This window comes from Neoarius graeffei, chromosome 24, assembly GCF_027579695.1.
Source record: "Neoarius graeffei isolate fNeoGra1 chromosome 24, fNeoGra1.pri, whole genome shotgun sequence".
Taxonomy (NCBI): domain Eukaryota; kingdom Metazoa; phylum Chordata; class Actinopteri; order Siluriformes; family Ariidae; genus Neoarius; species Neoarius graeffei.
Window position 1 is genome coordinate 1,745,346 of NC_083592.1, and position 26,027 is coordinate 1,771,372.

The 26,027-nt window shown below is 46.8% G+C and overlaps 1 protein-coding gene across 2 annotated transcripts in view; it reads right to left on the minus strand.

Annotated features, from left to right (window-relative positions):
- Positions 1-26,027, minus strand: part of adamts12 (ADAM metallopeptidase with thrombospondin type 1 motif, 12) — a 48,482-nt gene that overhangs the window by 17,629 nt on the left and 4,826 nt on the right. For both annotated transcript variants that reach the window (XM_060907686.1, XM_060907687.1), the window contains 3 exons: positions 13,752-14,116; positions 2,387-2,567; positions 2,061-2,260 (listed from right to left, as the gene is read on the minus strand). In XM_060907686.1, coding sequence (XP_060763669.1) covers positions 2,061-2,260; positions 2,387-2,567; positions 13,752-14,116 — 746 coding nt within the window. The remainder of the gene's footprint in view (positions 1-2,060; positions 2,261-2,386; positions 2,568-13,751; positions 14,117-26,027) is intronic.

Consider the following 26,027-nt stretch of genomic DNA (forward strand, 5'->3'; position numbering starts at 1 on the left):
TAGGCCATGCCTACTGCACTACTGCGCGCTCTTTCAATCGGAAGAGCCAGCGATGGCGAGCGGTCAGCCCAACACTGCGCTTTCACACTGGAAATACAGCCAGGACTTTTCATTACTTGAAATAAAAGGCAAGAGTGTTTACGTGCAATGCACATTATGTCGAGGAACAAAGCGTTTGTCCTCGTCAGTGGCCAGTAATTAGTAACAATTTTAATAACTACAAAAATATATTACATTTGATAGATGTCTTATCTCACATTGTCCCACAAAACTATTAATATAGTGTAGATAACGTTACTAATTGGTTCTGTTAAGTGTCCATTTCAGTCATTAAACACATTTAACATTCACTTTTATTATGATTACACTAATTGAATTTGATTTTTTTTTTGAGGGGGAACAAAATGTAACGGAATAATTACTTTCCCTGGTAATTAGTTACTTTTATGACAAAGTAACTCCGTTACTAACTCAGTTACTTTTTGGGAAAAGTAACTAGTAACTATAACTAATTACTTTTTGAAAGTAACGTGCCCAACACTGGCTATAAATGGGGTGTTTTGAGGTTAGTCTGTTGCAAAACATTAAACTTTCGCTTAGACTGGATACTCTTCAAACAATTCCCTTGCTCAAGTGAAAAATGATAGGCCTGTATGAAAAGCGCAATTAATGAAAGTAGCCTAATAAGCCCTAAATGAATAAAACAACCTCTGTTTTATTGTTGTTGCTTACACGTTAAGATTTTGAAATCTTCTCGGTCCAGTTCTATATCCAGGGAACGCTGTAATCCTTTTGGTTTATCCGTAATAAACGTGTCAGCCCCCAGGTCAGATAGGCTAATGTTACGTGGTTGGGAGGGTGTCAAATTTTTTTGTAACATTCTAAATCGAGTATGGAAAGGACGTTTATGAAAAACAAGACAAAAAAATACACTGAAAAACTCACTGTACACATCACTAGTGGTGATGCTTCTATGTTCAGATTTTGGGAAAGCCATAACTCCGTTCTCATTGAGGCCAGGTTCCATCCCGTAAACAATCATTTTGGTTTATCAACTACCTGCGCTCAAACATGTCACAGGAGAGGCTCAGTGGGCTGGCTATGCTCTCTATAGAGCGCGAACTTGCAAAGAAGCTGGACTTCAATGACCTTATTGACGACTTTGCCACAGCAAAAGTCCGGCGCATTGCATTTCGCACCTGAATAGTTGCAGACTAAGGAAATGTTCAAACTGTAAATATGTTGAAATGTTGAAATAAAATGGTTGACTGTTATAACGGGCTTGGAATACCTGTTATTTAAGGGTTGGAGTGAATGGAGACTGTGAAAAGAGGGGTTGGGTGTGGGTGGTTGCTGTGTGGCGATGTGCGTGCGCGCGTATGTGTGTGTGTGGGGGGGGGCACTCAGATTATTTGGGGGGGGGGGGGGGGGGGCACTCAGATTATTTTGTCCTGGGCCCAGCCAAAGCTGTCAACGGCCCTGATCCCAAACACACCACCCGGGCAACGAAGGAGTGGCTTCGTAAGAAGCATTTCAAGGTCCTGGAGTGGCCTAGCCAGTCTCCAGATCTCAACCCCATAGAAAATCTTTGGAGGGAGTTGAAAGTCTGTGTTGCCCAGCAACAGCCCCAAAACATCACTGCTCTAGAGGAGATCTGCATGGAGGAATGGGCCAAAATACCAGCAACAGTGTGTGAAAACCTTGTGAAGACTTACAGAAAACGTTTAACCTCTGTCACTGCCAACAAAGGGTATATAACAAAGTATTGAATGAACTTTTGTTATTGACCAAATACTTATTTTCCACCATAATTTGCAAATAAATTCTTTAAAAATCAGACAATGTGATTTTCTGGATTTTTTTTCTCATTCTGTCTCTCATAGTTGAAGTGTACCTATGATGAAAATTACAGGCCTCTCTCATCTTTTTAAGTGGGAGAACTTGCACAATTGGTGACTGACTAAATACTTTTTTGCCCCACTGTATCTGAATATAACTGTTATTAATATTACAGCCTGTTTTAGAATTAGTGAATCTTTCTGCGTATCTGGGTTCATCACCATGTTCATGACAGTGAAGATGTAGCTCTCCACGTTGTTGTTGCCATGGTACTGCACCATTTTGGAGTCAGCCACCACCATCGTCTCCACCCAGCGCTCCGTACTCACTGAACGCCGTCTCAACACTCGGCCTGGACCTCGCTGCTCTCGCTCCCAAAGCTCCCTCTCATCTTCTATCTGCTTAGAGTGCTCTGGACTATCTGTGTTATCACACACACAACACACACACACACACACACACATTTCAGCTCATATAAACAGAATGGTATGAATGTACCCATTAAAATAATAACCAGTAGAACACATTTACAATGATCCTGACTGACCTTTGACCCCGCAGGCGGTGTGAACATCACGCTGTGTGTGTGCGCTGCGGCGGGATCGGACGCTGAGCCACACAGGGTTATGGTAGAGCACATGTGGTTGCTGAGGGTGTGTGAGTGTAGATGTGTGACCTCGCACAGGTTCAACCAGGAACACTCCAGTAGGGAGAGAGAGCATGCCTGTCTGTAACACACACACACACACACACACACACACACAGTAACACGGGTGTGGCCTGATTTGTATGCAACTGCAATTCCCGCTGGCCTGTTCATACACATCTGAAGTCTCCATAGAGTTATTCAGGCATTCCCTTCTTGTGTGTGTGTGCTGTGTGCGCATGTGTGTGTGTGTGTGTGTGTGTGTGTGTGTGTGTGTGTGTGTGTGTGTGTGTGTGTGTGAGAATGCAGCTGTGAGTTGTGCCTGTGTGAGTATCAGCCTAAATCCATTGTGTGTACTTACTGACCTCTGGATAAAATCCATAAAGTGAAAATGTGTGTGTGTGTGTGTGTGTGTGTGTGTGTGTGTGTGTGTGTGTGTGTGTGTGTGTGTGTGTGTGTTCCACTTCCTGGTTCCTCCATCCACCTACATCAGGATACCACACAAATGCAAACTGGAAAACACCGACACACTGACTGAGTCAGTCAAACACACACACACACACACACACACACACACACACACACACACACACACAGTCCTATATAAACACTGTTTCTTTTAAAGGAAAGCAGTTAAACCCTGCAGATGTTATAATGTGCAGATGTGTGTTCCAGCTGTATTGTTCAGAAACAGATAATGACCCGCTGTGATATAAATGACGGTTATTATAATGAGGTATTTTGCGTCGTTGTGCTTCAGTGCAGTGACTCTGTGGTTTGTGCTGTTTCTCATTGTTTCAGTAATTACAGTGAGAACAATGCAGTACAGGTACATTTCTGCTCCTGGAGTGGTGAATCGGACTTACTGTTACCACTCTGACACTGATTATTTTCCTGTAACAGCATACCACAGTCATGATGAAATGATTAGAATAAATAAAAACACATGAGGAGTGGGTGATTAAAGGAGAAATTAGTTCCAATCGTAACGGTCATTAGCCAGGTGCCTGAAATTCGTTTGAGGTTTAATTCATAGGAAGAAAAGCTATAAAAGCAAATGGAGAGAAAGAAAAAGAATGAAAGAGAGAAAGGGAGTAAAGAGTTAAAGAGTGAAATGAACAGATAGAAAGAGGGAGGGGTGGAGGAGTGAGCTGGAGATAATATAAGACTGGAATGAAGTTGTGCTGATTGACAGCCAGACGAATCTCCTGGGAGACACATTCCTGCGTTAGCTAAACACACACACACACACACACACACACACACACACACACACACACACACACACACACACACACACACACACAATCTCATGTTCTCTGTTTTTTGTCCAGTCCGAGTGACTCACGCCAACTGAGGACATGTCAATGTACTCTTAACCGGTCCTCTCTCTCTCTCTCTCACACACACACACACACACACACACACACACACACACACACACACTCTCTATTTTCTTTCTGTTTTTCTCTCTTCCTATCTTTATCTCTCAGCATACCCTCTGTTTGTTGGTGTTTGGTGGATCATGAAGTCACTGAACCCTGTGTGTGTGTGTTTACTAGTGCTGCTATTTGTATGCAAACCAGCTGTGGACAGGACAGGCCTCGAGAGACATCACACACACACACACACACACACACACACACACACGGTTGCAGTGTGGTGTTTAGTGCAGTTGGGTGGAGTTTAGTGGTGTACGGTTTCGTCTCTCCGGTTCAGGACTAAATGTGACCCAGCACTTTTCCTCAACATAATATTCCAATTTTTACTCGAGTCAGCACACTCAGCATGGGCCACACTCTACTCTACTCTACTCTACTCTACTCTACTCTACTCTACTCTACTCTACTCTATTGTACTCCATTGCTCTGTACTGTACTCTACTATGCTGTACTACACGTCACTGCACTATACTGTACAACACTCTGTATCAGGCCTGGAATTTCGTCATTTTAGGGGCGGGGCCACTTGGCCTTTTGTGCTGTCAATTTTTTGAGGGCACCGAGGCCATAAAATAAAACAATGATTTTAAGTTCACGTCTATAATGAATTTAATTTAAGGACTAATGACTCTTCTGAGGAAGATTGGAGTCTCAGTCGAAACTATCAAGCAGGTAAAGAAACGTCTCCTACACTATTCTGTCTGAAGATAAGAAAATATTCAACACATCTAAACTTATCGATCCATCACTCACTTCAAAAACTGTAAAATTTATTAAACCTATATCCTCCCGTCATTTTTGTTCAGTTGACCCCGAATGTGCGAGAGCATCTTCAGACTGTACTACTACGCAGATTTTTGATTCATCAGCATTGAGCCTGGAGTCCATCAGAATGTTTGACTGTAAATGGAACACATACTCGCATGCAGGCTACTGATTAACCCATAAGAGCCCAGACCCATTTCTCAATCAAGGACAATTATTGAGGAAATAAAATGAACTAAATAGACGACAAAAAAAAACATTTCTGACCTTTTATTTTTTAAAATAGCACTTTCATGTCTCAAGATCTGAAATATTAAATTGCAAATTTGCGGAACACTGCAACACTATTACACTGTTAACACCAAAGTTCATTCAACGTTAAAAGTGGGTCAGCGTTGTAACGACATAACGTTACTGTACAAGCAATGCTTATTTAACGCTAACAAACTTAAGCCCTATATGTTGAAATTCCTCTCTTATTCGTTCGTTAATTTATCACACAGTCTTACCTCAGTCAACTTCTTCCCTCCTTCTGTGGAAATTCAGCGTCTCAGACACGGACACGAGTGGGCGGGGATGCGTTTGATTAAGTCTCCTGATTGGCTGGTGATAGATTGGTGGGCGGGGGATGTGTTTGATAAAGTCTCCTGATTGGCTGGTGATAGATTGGTGTCATTATAGCGCGTCGGAGCGGTTCATGCCAGGCTCGAGTCCGATCCACCACTGATGAGTTGCCCAATAAGAATCCAGAATGTCATCAAAAGACGTATTTTTTCTCTATAGACGCAGGTGATGTTAAAGCCTATTGGCAGTCACGAGGCAGACTACAAAATCGCAGGGCATCAAGGCCACTGTGGCCTTACGGCAGATATTTTTTTTCCAAGGGCACAAAGTCAAATTGAGAGGGCACGAGGGCCGTGGCCCTTGTGAAATTCCTGCCCTGTACTATGATGTACTCTATTCTACTATACTATACATCAATAAGTTGTACACACAAATAACTGTCGGAGTGCGATACAAATAAAATAATTTTGAAAATAACAGGATGTGCTGGATCAAGTGTGCGATTATAAGCTGCTGAATAACGAGTTTGGGAGCCATACACCCTCAGATTAGTGTTTTTAATTTCTAAAACGAGGGTTATGTATATAACCGCGGTTCTATGAGTTTCGGATGACCACCAGAGGCGGTGCTTTCAGCACATGGATATCCATCACACGAACGTGCAGGTCGAGTGCAACGTGTAACACGTGTAACGTGTAACACGTGTAACAACAAAGTCACGTGTGACCTGGGTGACGTCACCCCGTGACCCCGGCATAAAAGACCGGTAAACCCAGGAAGTGACCTCTTGGCAAATCTTCTCGTGTACACTCCGAGTGACTGCCAAGCTCTGGCGGTCATCTGAAACTCATAGAACCGCGGTTATATACATAACCCTCATTCTATTTCGTTTCTCCTGACCGCCAGAGGCGGTGCTTTCAGCACATGGATGACTAATACCAACCAGGTCATGAGGAGTGCCTACCCGTACTCAGTGCTGCTGCGATGGGCCTGGAATGACAGCCGTCGCCACAGGATTATGTGGGATGACATTAAGACGGTAAAACCTGGTGAAGGTGCAGCTGGAAGCCCAGGAGGCTGCACTGCATATGTCTGAAAGGGGCACGCCCTTCAGTGATGCCCATGAGGCCACCACGCCCCGTGCAGAGTGCGCCCTGACAGCCGGAGGAATCGGGGAGCCACTGTGCTTGTACGCATGTAATATGGCCTCGACTATCCACTTGGATAGCCTCTGCTTAGAGAGCGCCAGACCCTTCCTCGGCCCTGTGTGGCACAGAAACAGGGAGTCACTCCTACGGAAGCCCTCTGTACGGGACACGTACACCCTGAGGGCGCGAACTGGGCACAAAAGTTCCGACCTCTCACCATGGCCCGCCTCGAACGCCGCAAGGCTAAGGGGCTGGTTGACGAAGGTAGCAGAGAGGGTCTTCGGGAGGAAAGAGGGGTTAGGCCACAGAGTGACCCCACTGTCGCTGGAGTACCACTGCAGGCACTCCCCACTGACTGACAGCGCGTGTAATTCCCCAACGCGCCTCGTCGATGTAATGGCCAGAAGAAAAGCAGTCTTCAGGGAGAGCCATGAAATGTCTGCCGTGCGCAGGGGCTCAAACGGTGTGTCGCAGAGAGCCTGCAGCACCAAGTGAAGATCCCATGTGGGTACCCGGCTCCGTCGGGGGGGTCTCAACCGGAGAGCACCCTTCAAGAAACGTGCCACCAAGGGGTGGGACCCCACGGTCCTTCCCCCAACTCTGGCATGCTGAGCAGAGATGGCAGCTGCATAGACCTTGATGGTGGAAGGAGTAAGACCCTTATCAAACAGAGACTGGAGGAACAGTAGAATGGTCGGCAGGGGGCAGCATGTAGGCTCCTCCCCCCAAGTTAAGCACCAGTTGGAGAAAAGCCTCCATCTGTTGGCGTAGAGGGCATTGGTGGAGGGTGCCCGAGAGCTTGCAATGGTGTTGACCACTGCCGGCTCACAAAGACCTAGCAGGGGGTCCAGCCCTTCAGCGGCCACACCCAGAGCTGCAGACGGGCTGGATCCGGGTGCCAGATCTGCCCTCCCAGCTGTGATAGCAGGTCCGTCCTCACTGGCAGGCACCAGGGGTTGCCGTTCAGAAGTTGCAGCAACTTGGGAAACCACACTCGGCCCGGCCACCGAGGGGCGACAAGCAGCAGCCTGTGGTGGTCCATCGCAACCCTGTGTAGGGTTGGCACGATCAGCGGCAGAGGGGAGAAGGCATACAGCAGTTGCCTCGGCCAAGCATGCGCCAGCGCATCCTGGCCCAGGGGACTGGGGCCGTGGAGGCTGAACCACAGAGAGCAGTGTGTCGACTCCTGGCAGGCAAATAGGTCCACCTCTGCCCTGCCAAAATGTTCCCAGATGGCGAGAACCACCGCTGGGTTGAGTCTCCATTCCCCGGGATCGGGGTTCTGGCGGGACAGCAGATCCGCTGCCCTGTTGGCAGTGCCTGGCAAGTACATGGCACGCAGGCTCAAGAGATGTCGATGGGCCCACCGCAGAAGTTGGCTGGCCACTTCCAAGCACTGGAGGGACTTGGTGCCTCCCTGGTGGTTGATGTAGTACACTACCGTAGCGCTGTCCGTCCGCACCAGGACGTGTCTGCCGGCCAGGCCTGGGAGGAAGTGCTGTAGGCCGAGGAACACAGCCCGTAGCACCGGGTGGAGGTGGAGACCGTTGAGCCACCTCTGAAGTGGACGCAAGTCCAGGAGCCCCAGTGGGACCAGAGAGGAGGCTGCCGTAAGCATGCCCAGCAGGCGCTGAAAGGTCTTCAGGGCGAGTGACCTGCCCCGTCCGAAGCGGCCACGCAGCAGGCGGATGTTGTGGATCCTGGTCTGGGAGGGGGTTGCCATCAACGACCTCGAATCCAGGTGCATGCCCAAGAAAGTCGTCTCCTGGCTGGGCACCAGCGAGCTCTTCTTGTAATTCACCCTGAGCCCCAGCTCTGCAACATGTGAGAGCACAGTCGCGATGTTGGTGCAGGCCTGAGCTGCTGACCGTGAACAGACGAGCCAGTCGTCCAGGTAAGGCAGGACACGCAAACCCCTTGCCTGAAGTGGTGCCAATGCCGCTGCCACACACCTGGTGAACACACGGGGTGCCAGCGATATCCCAAAGGGCAAAACATTGAACTCGAAAGCCTGGCCCTCGAAGGCAAACTGCAGGAACTGCCTGTGGTGTGGCGCAATGGGAACATGGAAATAGGCGTCTTTCAGGTCGACGGTGGCAAACCAGTCGCCCGCCTGGATGTGGTGTAAGACATCCACTGTACGCAGCATGCGGAATCTCATGGTCTTCAAATGGGAGTTGAGGGACCTCAGGTCGAGGATCGGGCGGATACCGCCGTCCTTCTTCGGAACCAGAAAATACCTGGAGTAGAACCCACCTTGTTGTCTCTGCCTGTCGACGGGAGAGATTGCTCCTTTCTCCAGGAGGGTGGCGATTTCCTGCCGGAGGACGAGGGACTTCCCCGGATGGCTCACGGTGGTGTGTTTGACCCCATGAAAACGCGGCAGTCGGCGGCAGAACTGGATGCGGTAACCCTCGGTGAGGGTCACCGGCACCCAGGGGTCTGGGGTCAACGATCTCCAGGTTTGGAGCTGTTCGCTGGAAAAGCGGCCGACCGCCGGCGCGCTGATGTCAGCGCCGTCCAGACCGCCCCCGTCGGTCACCATGGGGGCGACGAGGAGTGGACTGGGTGTAGGGGGCAGCGCCGCGGGTCCGGGAGGTGGTGGGGCGACGAAAGTCATCAACCTGTCTGGTCTCCTGGCGGGTGCGTGGCCGAGACAGAGTCGGTGTGGGCCCCCTGAAGGACTGGGCAGCGTTGCCGTGGTGGTGGGCCTGGCGGAGGCCAGCGAACTGCTGTCGCGCCTGGACGACCTGGGCACTCTGGTCCAGGGCTTGCTGAGCGGCCTCGCCAAACAGCTCCCCGGGCACAACAGGGAGAGAGCGCAGCACACGCCGGTCGGGCTCGGCCAGAGGGGACTGCGCCAGCCATATCTGCCGGCGGGCGAGGGTGAGATACGACATCAGCCGGCCCAGTTCCCGCGACGAGTAGGCAAAGGCCTGGACAGCCGTGTCGCACAGCTCCCGTGATGCCGCGCTCGTCCCCTCCAGCGTCTGGGCGAGGGCCAGCAGCAGATGGGACATGGAATTGTCAATACGACCCATTCGTTCTGCCGTGTTGTATCCCCGCACGATGAGGTCGTCGGTCGCGCGGCATTGAGTGCGGGGGCATCGGGCGTCAGGCCGCAGAGCCTCATTGGGCGAAAGGACGAGGGCAGCCACGGAGGGCTCAATGTTGGGCATCTGCTGGAGGCCGTAGGTAGGGGCATCCTGCATTGCTGCCAGGGCCCTGCAGTCACTAGGGAGGTGGGAACGGCGTCTAGGGTCAGTCCAACACCTCTGTAACTCCTCGATGTATGGGGCCGAGGGCGGAACAGACAACGAGGAAGGCTGTGTGGAGCCTCTGAAGAAAGCGCTCTGATGCTGGGCCACCGGGGGCGTGTCCAACCCCAGACAGGCCAATGCAGCCCTCAGCGTTGGCTGGATGGATGAGCGTCCGCCTTCCGACGCTGCCATGGTGCCATGGCTGGTGGCCTGGGAACCGGCCGGAGAGGTGGAGTCGTGACCGTCAGACCCACCGCAGTCAAAGCTCTCCGACGCCCGGATCGACAGCTCATCCAGGCCGCGTGCATCAATGGCCGGTGACAGAAGCGGTGGTGATGGCGAACGGTCGGGCTGCCAGGCAGATGGGGTGGCTGCGGGAACACTGCTGCCCTGTGGCGGAGGCTGGAGATTCGCCAGAAGGGCCTTCATCTCCTTCAGCTCGGTGGACATCACCTCCACCTTCCGAGCCAAATCGCCCGGGCGCTTCTTTTTCGCCTTGGAAGCAGAGACGTGTGGGGGAGCCCCACGGCGCTTGCTGGGCCCTGCTACTGCAGCCGGCACCCTGTCCTGTCCCCCCGAGGCCCGGGGGATGTCAGACGGAGGATCCATCCGAGCCAGCCTGGCGGTCCGCGCAGCCACGCTCAGGCACATGCAGTCTGCGCAGGCCATGTCCGTCAGCCCCTGCCGCAGGTGATCAATACCCAGGCATGAGGGGCACTCGCGGTGGCCGTCCTCTGGCTCGAGGGGGGCCCGGCAGTTGGCGCAGCAAGAGAATAGGTCCATGACACCTGGCTGGCAGAAGGGAACTTAAAAAATAGGGCGAGAACACCCCAAGTAAGTATCCCAAAATAAACAATCAGGCGGCAACGAAAAAACGACCGGGCGAACACACCCGTGGTCGGGACGCAACTAAACAGTCACTCACTAGCGTGAGAAGACATCATACGCCGCTAAAACACACAAGACAGCCGGCCCGTGAGCAGGCCGGAGGCAAGGTTACACAAAACAAGGCGGTCGATAATATTAACAAGGATAGGCGCCGTGCGCCACAGAACTGATAACAAACAGCGGCGAGAAACACCGCTTTAATTTAAATGAATGAAAACCGCTTACCTGAACGAAAGCAAGCCGGCCTCCAGCGGCGAGGACACCGCCTCGGAGGGCTAGTCAGCTAACTCCACCGAGCGAGAGCACTCAGCTTAACGGAGTAACAAACAATACGAATACAACACACAAGACAGCCGGCCCGTGAGCAGGCCGGAGGCAAGGCTACACAAAACAAGGCGGTTGATAATATTAACAAAGATAGGCGCCGTGCGCCACAGAACTGATAAACAGCGGCGAGAAACACCGCTTTAATTTAAATGAATGAAAACCGCTTACCTGAACAAAAAAACAAGCCGGCCTCCAGCGGTGAGGACACCGCCCCGGAGGGCTAATCAGCTAACTCCACCGAGCGAGAGCACTCAGCTTAACGGAGTAACAAATCAATATGAATATAACGACAAGAGAAAAAGAATTGGTGGACTTAACGCAGTTTCTTGGAGGATGCGTAAGCACAGCCCCAACCCTACGGGTAACGAAACTAACACAGCGCTTTGTCCAAATTCCAATCCAACTCACAACCTGCAAACGCGAGAAGATGCAAGAGGTCACTTCCTGGGTTTACCGGTCTTTTATGCCGGGGTCACGGGGTGACGTCACCCAGGTCACACGTGACTTTGTTGTTACTATTACTCGACCTGCACGTTCGTGTGATGGATATCCATGTGCTGAAAGCACCGCCTCTGGCGGTCAGGAGAAACGAAATAGAACCTCCCTTGCTTGTTACCATTTACGTATTATATTTGACAGAAAATAAAGTTTAAAAAAAGGCGCTGTTACCATCCTGAGGTAAACCTCTCCCTGACTTTTTCTGCTTCACAGGAGAGGGTTTGTGTTTAAATGTGGTGGTCTGGATCCTCATGAAAACCCTGTCTGGGACACTTCTACTCGAGAAACATCTGGGAACATCGGAAAATGGTGACTCACTACAACCCTGATTCCAAAAAAGTTGGGACAAAGTACAAATTGTAAATAAAAACGGAATGCAATAATTTACAAATCTCAAAAACTGATATTGTATTCACAATAGAACATAGACAACATATCAAATGTCGAAAGTGAGACATTTTGAAATTTCATGCCAAATATTGGCTCATTTGAAATTTCATGACAGCAACACATCTCAAAAAAGTTGGGACAGGGGCAATAAGAGGCTGGAAAAGTTAAAGGTACAAAAAAGGAACAGCTGGAGGACCAAATTGCAACTCATTAGGTCAATTGGCAATAGGTCATTAACATGACTGGGTATAAAAAGAGCATCTTGGAGTGGCAGCGGCTCTCAGAAGTAAAGATGGGAAGAGGATCACCGATCCCCCTAATTCTGCGCCGACAAATAGTGGAGCAATATCAGAAAGGAGTTCGACAGTGTAAAATTGCAAAGAGTTTGAACATATCATCATCTACAGTGCATAATATCATCAAAAGATTCAGAGAATCTGGAAGAATCTCTGTGCGTCAGGGTCAAGGCCGGAAAACCATACTGGGTGCCCGTGATCTTCGGGCCCTTAGACGGCACTGCATCACATACAGGCATGCTTCTGTATTGGAAATCACAAAATGAGCTCAGGAATATTTCCAGAGAATATTATCTGTGAACACAATTCACCGTGCCATCCGCCGTTGCCAGCTAAAACTCTATAGTTCAAAGAAGAAACCGTATCTAAACATGATCCAGAAGCGCAGACGTCTTCTCTGGGCCAAGGCTCATTTAAAATGGACTGTGGCAAAGTGGAAAACTGTTCTGTGGTCAGACGAATCAAAATTTGAAGCTCTTTATGGAAATCAGGGACGCCGTGTCATTCGGACTAAAGAGGAGAAGGACGACCCGAGTTGTTCTCAGCGCTCAGTTCAGAAGCCTGCATCTCTGATGGTATGGGGTTGCATTAGTGCGTGTGGCATGGGCAGCTTACACATCTGGAAAGACACCATCAATGCTGAAAGGTATATCCAGGTTCTAGAGCAACATATGCTCCCATCCAGACGACGTCTCTTTCAGGGAAGACCTTGCATTTTCCAACATGACAATGCCGAACCACATACTGCATCAATTACAGCATCATGGCTGTGTAGAAGAAGGGTCCGGGTACTGAACTGGCCAGCCTGCAGTCCAGATCTTTCACCCATAGAAAACATTTGGCGCATCATAAAATGGAAGATACGACAAAAAAGACCCAAGACAGTTGAGCAACTAGAATCCTACATTAGACAAGAATGGGTTAACATTCCTATACCTAAACTTGAGCAACTTGTCTCCTCAGTCCCCAGACGTTTACAGACTGTTGTAAAGAGAAAAGGGGATGTCTCACAGTGGGAAACATGGCCTTGTCCCAACTTTTTTGAGATGTGTTGTTGTCATGAAATTTAAAATCACCTAATTTTTCTCTTTAAATGATACATTTTCTCAGTTTAAACATTTGATATGTCATCTATGTTCTATTCTGAATAAAATATGGAATTTTGAAACTTCCACATCACTGCATTCCGTTTTTATTTACAATTCGTACTTTGTCCCAACTTTTTTGGAATCGGGGTTGTACTTGGTGCAGACGATTCTGGGAAGGGTGAGCTGCCCCCTTTAATAATCTGAACGTGGAACTCAGAAAATCGACTGAAGCAGCTGCATAACCAACTCGGAACACCAGGAACTTTCCTCACGCAAACACTGATGCAACTTTGGGATTTAAGGTGCTGACTCTGAATACTCAGTGCTCCAGCTAGCGGTCTGTTTAAACTCTTTTTAAAAAGTTCAGAAATATGCAGCATGCACGATGTGTGTAATTACGCATCCGGTTTAATGGACAGTAATCAGGATATGATGAACACAAAATGAAAGCACAGAAATATAAATGTGTGTTGTCTGATTATCCAGCAGTGAAAATCTGCTCTTTAAATGATGATGTCATTGTCATATGCAGTGCACTAAAAGCTAAGATTATGTGATGTGTACTTATGACTTTGTTCATTTCCTGTTTTCTGTGCTCACCAGGCCGTTACAGCTGCTGAAGGCGGCGGTCCCCTCCACGTCTCCATCTGTTACCGTGCCGATGAGGTGACACTCGTTTTCCCTGTGAACCACACGTTCACTTTCACTCCGGTTCTTCATTCTCTGCTCGAACACATACCCACTGGCCAGAAGGTTGTCATTGATGGTGAGGTTGAGGGTTAAATCCCATCCACTGAAGTTCAGTTTGTAATACACACGCTGACTGTTGCGCATGTCCACCTCACGCCGTCGCCGCCTGCTGCTCACAAAATGATGTGACAGCGTGTGAGAAATGAAGCGACCGTCTCCGTCCACCTTCTCCGGATGAACGATGGTAAAGTCGCCGTGCGATCTGACTGAGTGCTCTGCAAACAGGAAACAGAAATTCAGTCAGACATGTTTAAGACTATGAGTCTTACTTCAGCCTGCGTTACACATTAATAACAGATAATAACACCCTACATATACCATGGATAGCATGTTTCCAATCTAGCAAGCAATAGCTAAGTATATTACAATATTTTTAAAAAAATAGACATTGTTTATTTAATAAAACTGCACAGACTTTGGAAAATGCTGTGCTTGTTGCTAACCATGGTCGTAGTGGTTTACATAACATTTTTCATTTCTATGATAATCCACAGAGAGATATGTGCTACATCATTTTAGCTGTTAGCAATGTGCTAATGTCATTCCTTAGACTAAATATCATGATGATACACTGCAGCACTGACTCACGAGCATGTCCTCAGCATTAAAAAGAAGAACTACATTAAAAGGTTTTAATACACAGAAGCAGAACCTACAACTGTGGCTAATATTGACTAGCATTAAACTCGCGAGTTAGCATGTTCATATACTTGTGAACTGAAATGCAGTTTTCTTTGTTTATTTTGACCTGAATATATCAGTAACCTGACAGACTGTTCACCTGATCTCACTGCGTTAGCTAATCTCTGCTAATCTCTTATCGCTCAATGTTCCTGACAATAATATCAGCTAGTACGCTAGGCTATCTATCGATCAATCAATCTATCTCTCTATCGATCTCTCTCTCTCTCTGATTATGTTTTATGACCGTAACTAGTAAGTGATATTAGGGCTGTGCGATGTCCCCTTAATTGGCATCGACGATGTTTACAGTGCAAACATCGTGATGGACGATCATATCGTGGGCGGGGGGGGGATTTTAATACCACGTTATTAAATATATTATTATTATTATTATTATTATTATTATTAAAAGTATTAGATACTCATCCGAGGCTTTGGCACGTAAAGAAAAAAAAGCGCTAGGTGATGTGGAATATTTGGCCTTGATAACGGATATGTGGTCCAGCTGCAACGTGATGCCCTATATGTCAGCTACCGTACATTATGTGGACCGAGAGTGGGCAATGCAGTCCAAATGCCTGCAGACGAGTTTCATGCCAGAGACACATTCAGCGGACAATTTAGAAGACGCATTGCACAAGACACTTGCCGAATGGAAAATAGAGGAGAAAAAGATCACCTGCAGAGGTGTGACCAGAATGGGATGTGTGGGTGGGCAGTTAGCTCATCTGGGGGGGCAGAAAACAATACCTGAAAAATCGGTGGAAAACCACTACTACAATTACTAGGCCTAATAGTCCAATAATAATAATAATAATAATAATAATTCAATTCGGTAATCAAAATATGGTCACACTAGCATAAATCATGACCATCAATTTTGTTAACAGTGTGGAATTTTTTTATGAAGTTTTTTTTTGTTTTGTTTTTTTGTTTGTTTTTTTTGTAAAGAAAAAAAACCTAAACTAACTTTTTTTGAAAAGCCTGGCTATACTGAATGGAAATTTAAATGTTGACATTGAAAATGTTGGGATGCACCATCTACTGGTCTTCATGAATAGCTGACCTTTGACCTGGACCATTATCTACAGTACAAGTCTGCGGTTACACTTAGCAAATTCATCTCATCTCATTATCTCAAGCCGCTTTATCCTTCTACAGGGTCGCAGGCAAGCTGGAGCCTATCCCAGCTGACTACGGGCGAAAGGCGGGGTTCACCCTGGACAAGTCGCCAGGTCATCACAGGGCTGACACATAGACACAGACAACCATTCACACTCACATTCACACCTACGCTCAATTTAGAGTCACCAGTTAACCTAACCTGCATGTCTTTGGACTGTGGGGGAAACCGGAGCACCCGGAGGAAACCCACGCGGACACGGGGAGAACATGCAAACTCCACACAGAAAGGCCCTCGCCGACCCCGGGGCTCGAACCCAGGACCTTCTTGCTGTGAGGCGACAGCGCTAACCACTACACCACCGTGCCGCCCACTTAGCAAATTCTGAAACAAATTCATTCATGTCTAGATTTTCTGTGGTTTCCTTCTCATGTGCCAGAATGACTAAATTTGTCTTCCTTGAATGCAGCATTGTTCTGCGTAGTGAAGTGAGGATGCGGTTCAAGGTGGAGAAAGAGCTTTCGCATGCAGCTGAAGACACGCCAATGACAAGTGCTGTGACATATATTGAATGCAATATGGGGAAGGCCTCTTTGTACTGCTGAACGCATTTGCATGCTTCAGAGAGGTTAGCATCAGTTGACAATTTATTGAGCAACATTGCTTTTGCCACAGAAATTTCATTTTGCAAGCTTATGCTGTTAAGCTCTGTGCCTGCAAGCACCTGAAGTGGTTTCAGGAGAGAGGGCTCAAGAAAGGACTTTGATTTTGGCAGGAGAAATGATGTGGACCTCATCAGTTCAACATTTCTCTGAGAGAATCTTGTCTCCATCTCTACAATAGCTCTGTCAAGAATGTTTAACATGGCCCTTTTAAAAGTTTGATTAGGAGCTATTTGGTCATCAGAATGCCCAAGCGTTGACAAGACAACGCTATCACCAAGCTGTGAATTAACTTTGCGTTTTCTTTTAGGTGGGGGCGAATTGGTAGGCCTACTTCCACCCTGAGAGAAATGCTCCTGCCAGTATGAGTCACTCCTCATCTCCTTCAGAGTAGCCAGTGAAGCTGTCACCACCTCCCCAGCAGTGCACATATCCACTGCTTGGGCCTGCAGAATGGCATTAGCTGGTTTCAGTGCACCAAGGACCTGAAGGAGGAACTTTCCTGTGTTAAAGAAACACTGTCATTTTAATTGGGTCGAAAGACCCAATGCCTCTGTGCTGATGTCAAAAGGAGCAGTGTCATCCTCTGCTACATCTGAGAGAAGCCCTCTGATTGTGCCCTCATTGGTGACAATGGACTTCGTGACCTCATAATGACTGGTCCACCGTATTTCCAGTAGTCGTTTCAGTGTAGGTGTGTTGTGTGTGTGCAACATAATGTCTGTGACAAAATGTGTTTAAAGAATTTGACCAGTCAAAGAACTTCTTTGCCAGGGGTTCTGCTTCCACTGCGTGAACCACTGCCAAATGGAACTGGTGGTTGTAGCAGCGCACGTATGGAATGTACTTCCCCACTTTGTTTTGCAACAAAGCTTGGACACCACCCCTTCCCCCAGACATGACAGACGCACCATCATAGCACTGACACACTAAATTGTCTGTTCTGTAACCCAGGTCAGTCAAATGTGAAAGAATGTGGTCGGAAATGTACTCAGCATCAAGCTGATGTAGTTCAATTAATCCAATTAGGTGTTCCTTGGGGACAGAGTTTTGGACAAATCTAATTACTACAGACAAATTCTCTATGTTACAGCGATCTCTGGTACCATCACTTTTAATGCAAAGTCCAGGAGAGTCTGCTTTCTCGTATCTGGCTTGGATATTGTTTAGCACCATTTTGGTGAGGGTTTCAATTATTTCATTTTGTATTACGTTTGACGTGTATTTTGCATTGTCTGGGATATGTTTTACAATTTCTGCCAATTTCTCATCTTTTTTGACTGTATATTCAAAAAACTTCAGGAAAAGTCCCTCCTCCCCACCCTCGTGATTGTGACCATGCAGAGCCAGTTCATTGACAGCCAGGAACTGAACGGCCTCCCCAATGCTCTTCACATAGTACCTGTTTTTTTCTATCTGCGTTTGACCCAGCAGGTGAGCTATGCTTTCACCCGTCTCTGCCCGACGCTGGTGTTCCTGCCACGCAGACATTGATCTGACGTGCGGGAGACTCGACGCATGTTTTTAGAAGCCGGCGTCTTTTTCAAGGGCTTTTTTCCAATTTGTGAAGCCACGTTTGGTAAATATATCCTCGCGGTCCGAATATGAAATGTTAAATTTGCGGCAGGCAAAGCAAAAGCTGGCATCGCGGATAACGGAATACTCGAGCCACAGTCGAGAATGATACCAGCTTGCACTAAAGCACCGAAGGGTTTGTCCAAATGGGCGCTTGGGGTAATTAGTTAAAATAGGCTTGTACGGGCTATCCATATTTAAGTCGGAAGGGACGTGCACATCAGAGGTTTGGGAGGACTGCATACTTTGTGAAATGCAGGGGTTTTGAGTTCCTGAAGCGGCCACAGAACTGCAGGATGGCGCAGACCTGTTCAGATCCTGTGAAGGGCTTTGCTCTGCGTTGGCAGCAGCGGTGCTGGGCTCAACAGCGGAGTCAGAAGCTTGCGCAGCGACAGGGGCAGACGAGGTCTGCTTTTTAATGAGCCACCTATGCATGTCTTTTGGTGTTACGTACTAGTTAATAAAATGTTTTAATAACGTCTGTGTGGGTTATGCTTAGTGGCTGGCTGCCTGCCTAGGCTGGCAATTCAACTAGCTAGCACAGTCTCCTAGTCTTAATAATAGCAGGCTAGCACAGGCAGACTGCTGTAACTAGCTGACTTATCTACACAAATCAACAAGTAAATGAAACGAACAAGCTCAACTCAACAAAAACTACTACCACTACTTTGTGAAAAGATGACAGAGAAGAACGAAATAGGAACTGTATGGGCGCAAAGTAAACTCCCGCACAGCGTTGTGCTTGCTAGTTGAATGGAGGAGGACTGACACGCCCCCTATTCAAACGAACCAACTGGAAAGCAGTTTTGACGATTGTTCTGCCCCTTAAGGTTACGGAGGGGGGAAACACGATAACAAAAAATAATTAAAGCTATAAACTTTGCAGATATATGCTGTTTTTAAATCAACACCAGCATTTATTCTACCAATACAAGACACAAACAGAGATCATAAATCGTGGCCTTTTTTCTGGCCAGTTTTTTTTGGATGGACAGGGACATTTCTCAGGGGAGCAGGACTTGTCCCTGGGGGGGCAGTGCCCACCCCATCCCCCCCCGTGGCCACGCCCCAGATCGCCTGTATAACAACGGGGCGAATATTGTCACAGCCATCAGGCAATTGAAATGGCCGTGGTTAAGTTGTTTTGGGCACAATTTGAACCTGGCCATAACCAACTCGCTTGCGCAACAGAGGGCCAGTACAGACCGAGCGTTTGGAGTTTGCCGAGCAGTCAACACTGCATTTGCGCACAGCTGGCTTCGGAGAAATGAGCTGCGCAAAGCGCAGGTGGAAATGAACCTCCCCGAGCACTCACTGATCACGGCAAGATATTAATCTGCTCTAACAATGAAAGACTAGGATTCAAACTATGAGAAGAAACTACACTTAAGCTATTACTCATTGTTTATTTACACCATATCAATTGAAGATGCGTTTCGGCCTTTAGTGCGCACTTGAACGCGCTAATTTTTCCAATTTATTAGTGTTTGAATTATAGACCCCTTCGCAGTAAACGTCATTCATACGTAAGCGGAAATTGCGCGCGCAGCCTGGACCCAAAAAAGACTCAGAAATGCCTAGTTGTTGTGTTGTCGGGTGTCAGAATCGTAGCAGTGATGGGGTTAAAATGTCCAGAATTCCAGCAGGATCTCACCCATTCCAAAAAAATCGCCGATGTCTATGGCTACAAGCCATCAAACGTGTAGACTGGGATGAAAGCACTATCAAAAATGCAGCGCCCACTTCATCACAGGTAAGCTCAGGCTATTTATTAAATCTTTCTTTTTTATTCTTCCTAGTCTTCGTTTACTGATGTAGCAAAATACTTTGGTAACGTTTGTCTGATTAGCTGGGTCATAGTTACACAATGTAATGAATATTGTTAGCATGTTAACTTAGCTTTGCATGCAGTTTTGTTTGTAGGAGAGGTCTCGCTTGACTCAAGCAGTCCAGATTTTGTGCCATCATTATTTGTGTATGCCGAAAATCACAATTTTAAAGCAAGGATGGAAAGGTAAAATTGTGTGCCCTCGCTCTAAATGCCAACTTACGTTGACTGCTCTAACCTAGCTCCCTCCCCGTTCAGTTTCATTTCTGCTCTCTGCCTCTCGCTTTTTACGCAGCTCTGATTTCTCTTAGCTGCACTCTTTACACTATCATTCCTTTCATGCCATCACCTCCTGCAAATTGCTGTTTAGTGTTGGCATTTGCTGTTGTAGCTAAAGCCACATTGCCATCACATCACTGGCATAATTTGATTAAAACAATTTCAGTGTAAAACACGTTCTGTACATGCCTGCACATAACATAATCATATGCGTCTAAAGACTTGTAGGCACGAAGTTTTTCGTGGGTGTACACTGAAGTCTTGTCAGTAAGGTGCGAGTATATATCTGGCCATTGTATACCAGGGAACTTACTAACATCGTCCGTCCACTCTTTAATTAAATACGGATCCGGTAGGCGATGTCCACTTGTTAGAGTTAACTTATTTATGTAGCATTCTCAATCTTGTAACGACAATTGTTTTGCATAATCTGACAGCTCATAATGCCGGTCTATGGGCAGCGCCATTGTTTCTGGGTCCAGGCTGCGCGCGCATCCTGGCAACGGTCGGTTTGTTTACAAACATGCGAAGGGGTCTATTGCACCAGCTTTTAAAATCATGATTTAATATTGTTTTTTTTTTTTTTACTGTCTTTACATTTATCAGAATCACCTTCATTCTTCCCTTTGGTTTGACATTATGGCTTAGAGTGGACCATTTTGAGTCTGAAAGTAGGCCTGTTTACCAGATTAAAGTTATTTGACTTCTGCCGAAGTCTGCGCTTCACTGCCGTTTGATAAGGTGCAATATTTCCCGACTGAAGTCGTTAATAGTGGCTATTTGTTTGAACAACATGACAAATTTTACATTAAAAGTATAGTGTAGGCTAAAAAATGAAGTCAAAATGTATTATTAGTAGCATACTGTATTTGTGTAACCACATGTTATGTTCACTAGCACGTCCCTGCACCATAGCCTACGTGAACAAGCAGTAATAGGATATTACTTTATGATTTATATATTTATATATATGTTATATTTATAAATTAAACAAAACTAACTAACTAAACTAACAAAAAACTAACTTTTTAGGTTAAATAGGCCCAGATGATACCGTGCATGTTTATGACAGGAGGGGGCGTGGTATCAAGATGGTGGCTCTCCATCGTGATGGATGACCACCATCGTCGATGGACGATGGCATCGTCTATCGGCACAGCCCTAAGTGATATGACATTGCAAGGTTCAGTAATGAAACATGGATCAGAGCCCCAACTAGTGTCCCCTGGAGCCCCGCAGAAAATGTAATAATGCTTGGAAATAATTTTTTTTAAAGATATGAAGCATATAATATTAAATAAAGTGAACTTTCCCCCGCCCGCCCTTCCACTCCCTGAGGTTAGCTCATGGCCAGACGGTGGTGGGTCTGTGTTGCTAAGAATAGCCGCTGCTAGGCTGTGGATTAATGCGAGCTAATATACAAATATACTGATTTTATATTCGTCAGGTCTATTCAGAATAATAGCACTATAACACTAAATGCTAGTTAACCTAGTTATTATGGCTAGCTAACATTAGCCTCCAGCTAACTGGCACCTGTAGTTAATCGCTAGTTCATTAATTTTATATAAAGTAAATAATTATAGGCCAACTGCACATGTAATTATTTTAAATAATAAACTTTAAACGTGAATTGTTAATAAAATATTGATGATAATGTAATTATTTCCATATTTTCCTTCACTTTGTCTGTATTCAAACTGTAAAACTTTACCTCACACTACAGCTCGGGCGGGAAAGCCGACTCTGCCTGCGTGACGTCAGACGGACCGGTTGGAAAGCGCATGCACGAGAACTTCGTCGCGTAGTGCTGTGTTGTGCGGTTTGGGACGCAGCACGCACGCAAGTTCGAGTCCCTGCGTCCGGGATAAAACTCATAACACCGAGGGTCACAAACTCATAACACCGAGGGAAACAAACTCATAACTCCGAGGGTTACAAACTCATAACACCGAGGGAAACAAACTCATAACACCGAGGGAAACAAACTCATAACACCGAGGGAAACAAACTCATAACACCGAGGGAAACAAACTCATAACACCGAGGGAAACAAACTCATAACACCGAGGGTCACAAACTCATAACACCGAGGGAAACAAACTCATAACACCGAGGGAAACAAACTCATAACACCAAGGGTTACAAACTCATAACACTGAGGGAAACAAATGCATAACACTGAGGGAAACAAACTCATAACACCGAGGGTTACAAACTCATAACACTGAGGGAAACAAATGCATAACACCGAGGGAAACAAACTCATAACTCTGAGGGAAACAAATGCATAACACCGAGGGAAACAAACTCATAACTCTGAGGGAAACAAACTCATAACTCTGAGGGAAACAAACTCATAACTCTGAGGGAAACAAACTCATAACACCGAGGGAAACAAACTCATAACACCGAGGGAAACAAACTCATAACACCGAGGGAAACAAACTCATAACACCGAGGGTTACAAACTCATAACACTGAGGGAAACAAATGCATAACACTGAGGGAAACAAACTCATAACACCGAGGGTTACAAACTCATAACACCGAGGGTTACAAACTCATAACACTGAGGGAAACAAATGCATAACACTGAGGGAAACAAACTCATAACACCGAGGGTTACAAACTCATAACACCGAGGGTTACAAACTCATAACACTGAGGGAAACAAATGCATAACACCGAGGGAAACAAACTCATAACTCTGAGGGAAACAAATGCATAACACCGAGGGAAACAAACTCATAACTCTGAGGGAAACAAACTCATAACTCTGAGGGAAACAAACTCATAACACCGAGGGAAACAAACTCATAACACCGAGGGAAACAAACTCATAACACCGAGGGAAACAAACTCATAACACCGAGGGTTACAAACTCATAACACTGAGGGAAACAAATGCATAACACTGAGGGAAACAAACTCATAACACCGAGGGTTACAAACTCATAACACCGAGGGTTACAAACTCATAACACTGAGGGAAACAAATGCATAACACTGAGGGTCACAAACTCATAACACCGAGGGAAACAAACTCATAACTCCGAGGGAAACAAACTCATAACACCGAGGGAAACAAACTCATAACACCGAGGGAAACAAACTCATAACACCGAGGGTTACAAACTCATAACACTGAGGGAAACAAACTCATAACACCGAGGGAAACAAACTCATAACACCGAGGGAAACAAACTCATAACACCGAGGGAAACAAACTCATAACACCGAGGGAAACAAACTCATAACACCGAGGGTCACAAACTCATAACACCGAGGGAAACAAACTCATAACACCGAGGGAAACAAACTCATAACACCAAGGGTTACAAACTCATAACACTGAGGGAAACAAATGCATAACACTGAGGGAAACAAACTCATAACACCGAGGGTTACAAACTCATAACACTGAGGGAAACAAATGCATAACACCGAGGGAAACAAACTCATAACTCTGAGGGAAACAAATGCATAACACCGAGGGAAACAAACTCATAACTCTGAGGGAAACAAACTCATAACTCTGAGGGAAACAAACTCATAACTCTGAGGGAAACAAACTCATAACACCGAGGGAAACAAACTCATAACTCTGAGGGAAACAAACTCATAACACCGAGGGAAACAAACTCATAACACCGAGGGAAACAAACTCATAACACCGAGGGAAACAAACTCATAACACCGAGGGTTACAAACTCATAACACTGAGGGAAACAAATGCATAACACTGAGGGAAACAAACTCATAACACCGAGGGTTACAAACTCATAACACCGAGGGTTACAAACTCATAACACTGAGGGAAACAAATGCATAACACTGAGGGAAACAAACTCATAACACCGAGGGTTACAAACTCATAACACCGAGGGTTACAAACTCATAACACTGAGGGAAACAAATGCATAACACCAAGGGAAACAAACTCATAACTCTGAGGGAAACAAACTCATAACTCTGAGGGAAACAAACTCATAACACCAAGGGAAACAAACTCATAACACCGAGGGTCACCCGGCGTGCGGTTATAAAGCGGCACAGAGCGCGCGTGCTGCTGAAACACGCAGGAACACTTTATAAGGGCATGCAGAGCAACACACACACACACACATACATACACACACAGCAAAATCCCCAGTGTTGAATTAACACCCAGAGTGTTGAATTAACACCCTACTGTGTTTATATATGTCCAATTGGACACAAATGAACTCTGAAAGTGTTAATTCAACGGTGGGGAATTTGCTGTGTACACACACACACACACACACACACACACACACATACATACACATATCTCTTAGCTGTCCATCGTGTCTGATGATGACGCTTGCTCCAGGGGTTGGCGGGGGTTCAACATTGTTGGCGCTGATGCCACCTCATGTGGCTATGGAGGCCAATCTTGGAGCCGCACACTCTTCCACAGATGGAGCAGGCATGCCCTGATGTTTAGGGGGTGGGGTCTGCCTGCCGGTGTCGTTGTGCACGTCTTGCGGTCCTCCTTTGGATGAAGGTGTCGTTGATTTGTTCAGCTGCTTTGTTGCACGTGGCTCTCCAGGCTGGTCTGTTGGATGCTAGTGCCTCGAGATGGCCTGGGTTGATGTTGCAGCGCTTCAAGAGTTCTTTTGTAAAGTCCTTGTATCGCCTCTTCTGGCCACCAGCAGCCCGCTTGGAGTTGAGCAACTGTCCATACAGGACTTGGCGTGGGAGGCGATAGCCAGGCATGCGAATGGTGTGGCCAACCCAGCGTAAATGCCTGTTGGTCAGAGCTGCTTCCATACTGGTGGTGCCAGTCGCAGTCAAAATGTCAGTGTAGGGGATGCGGTCTTCCCAGGACAGGTTGAGTATTTTTTGGAGGCTTCTGATGTGAAACATCTCCAGGCAATTTATGTGGCGTCTGTATGGGGTCCATGTTTCCACCCCATAGAGTAGGGTGGAGACACAGACTGCATTGTAGACTGCTACTTTGGTGCTGATTTTTAAGTTGTTGTTGTCAAATACTCTTTTCCTAAGGCGCCCAAAGGCTGATGAGGCTTTGTTGATCCGGTAGTGTATTTCTCTGTCAAGGGAGGAGTCTGCAGAGAGTGTGGAGCCCAGGTACGTGAAATGGTGAACAAGGCTGAGTGGACTGCCATTGATATGGAAGCCAACAGGTGAGGGGGGTTTAGTACAGAGTTGCGCCATGACCTCCGTCTTCTTGGTGTTTACCTGAAGACCGAAGGACTGATACAGCACTGAGATGGTGTCCAAGGCATGCTGCACGGAGTCTGGGCTGTGTGCCAGGACAGCACAGTCATCTGCATACTGGAGCTCATGGATGTGGCAGGTTGATGTTTTGGTATGAGCTTGGAGCCGTCGGATATTAAACAGGTTACCGTCAAGGCGGTGTTCCAGGTCTATACCATTTTTGTGCTGCAGGGCACGGTGGAACAGTCGGGTGATTGCTGAGAGGAGGAGGTTGAATAGTACTGGTGCCAGGACACAGCCTTGCTTCACCCCAACATTAACCCTAAAGGGCTCAGACTGGAGTCCTCCCATAACAACTCTGGCTTGCATGCCATCATGTAGTTGTTACAGGATGGAGAGGAATTTGGGTGGTACACCAAGTTTGCAGAGTTGTTCCCAGAGCATGTCACGGTTTATGGTGTCAAAGGCTTTGCCGAGGTCGATGAAGGCGATATAGAGGTCTTTGCGCTGCTCTCTACTTTTCTCAAGTAGCTGCCGTAGAGCAAAGATCATGTCGGTTGTGGATCTGGACTTCCGGAAACCACACTGTGTTTCAGGGAGAGTACATTCTGAGATGTACTCCACCAGCCGGGAGAGCATAATCTTTGCTAGGACTTTGCCTGCTGTGGAGAGGAGTGATATTCCTCGACTGTTGCCACAATCTGCTCTGTCCCCTTTCTGCTTATAAAGGACAATGATGTTGGCATCGTTCCAGTCCTGTGGTACTTTCT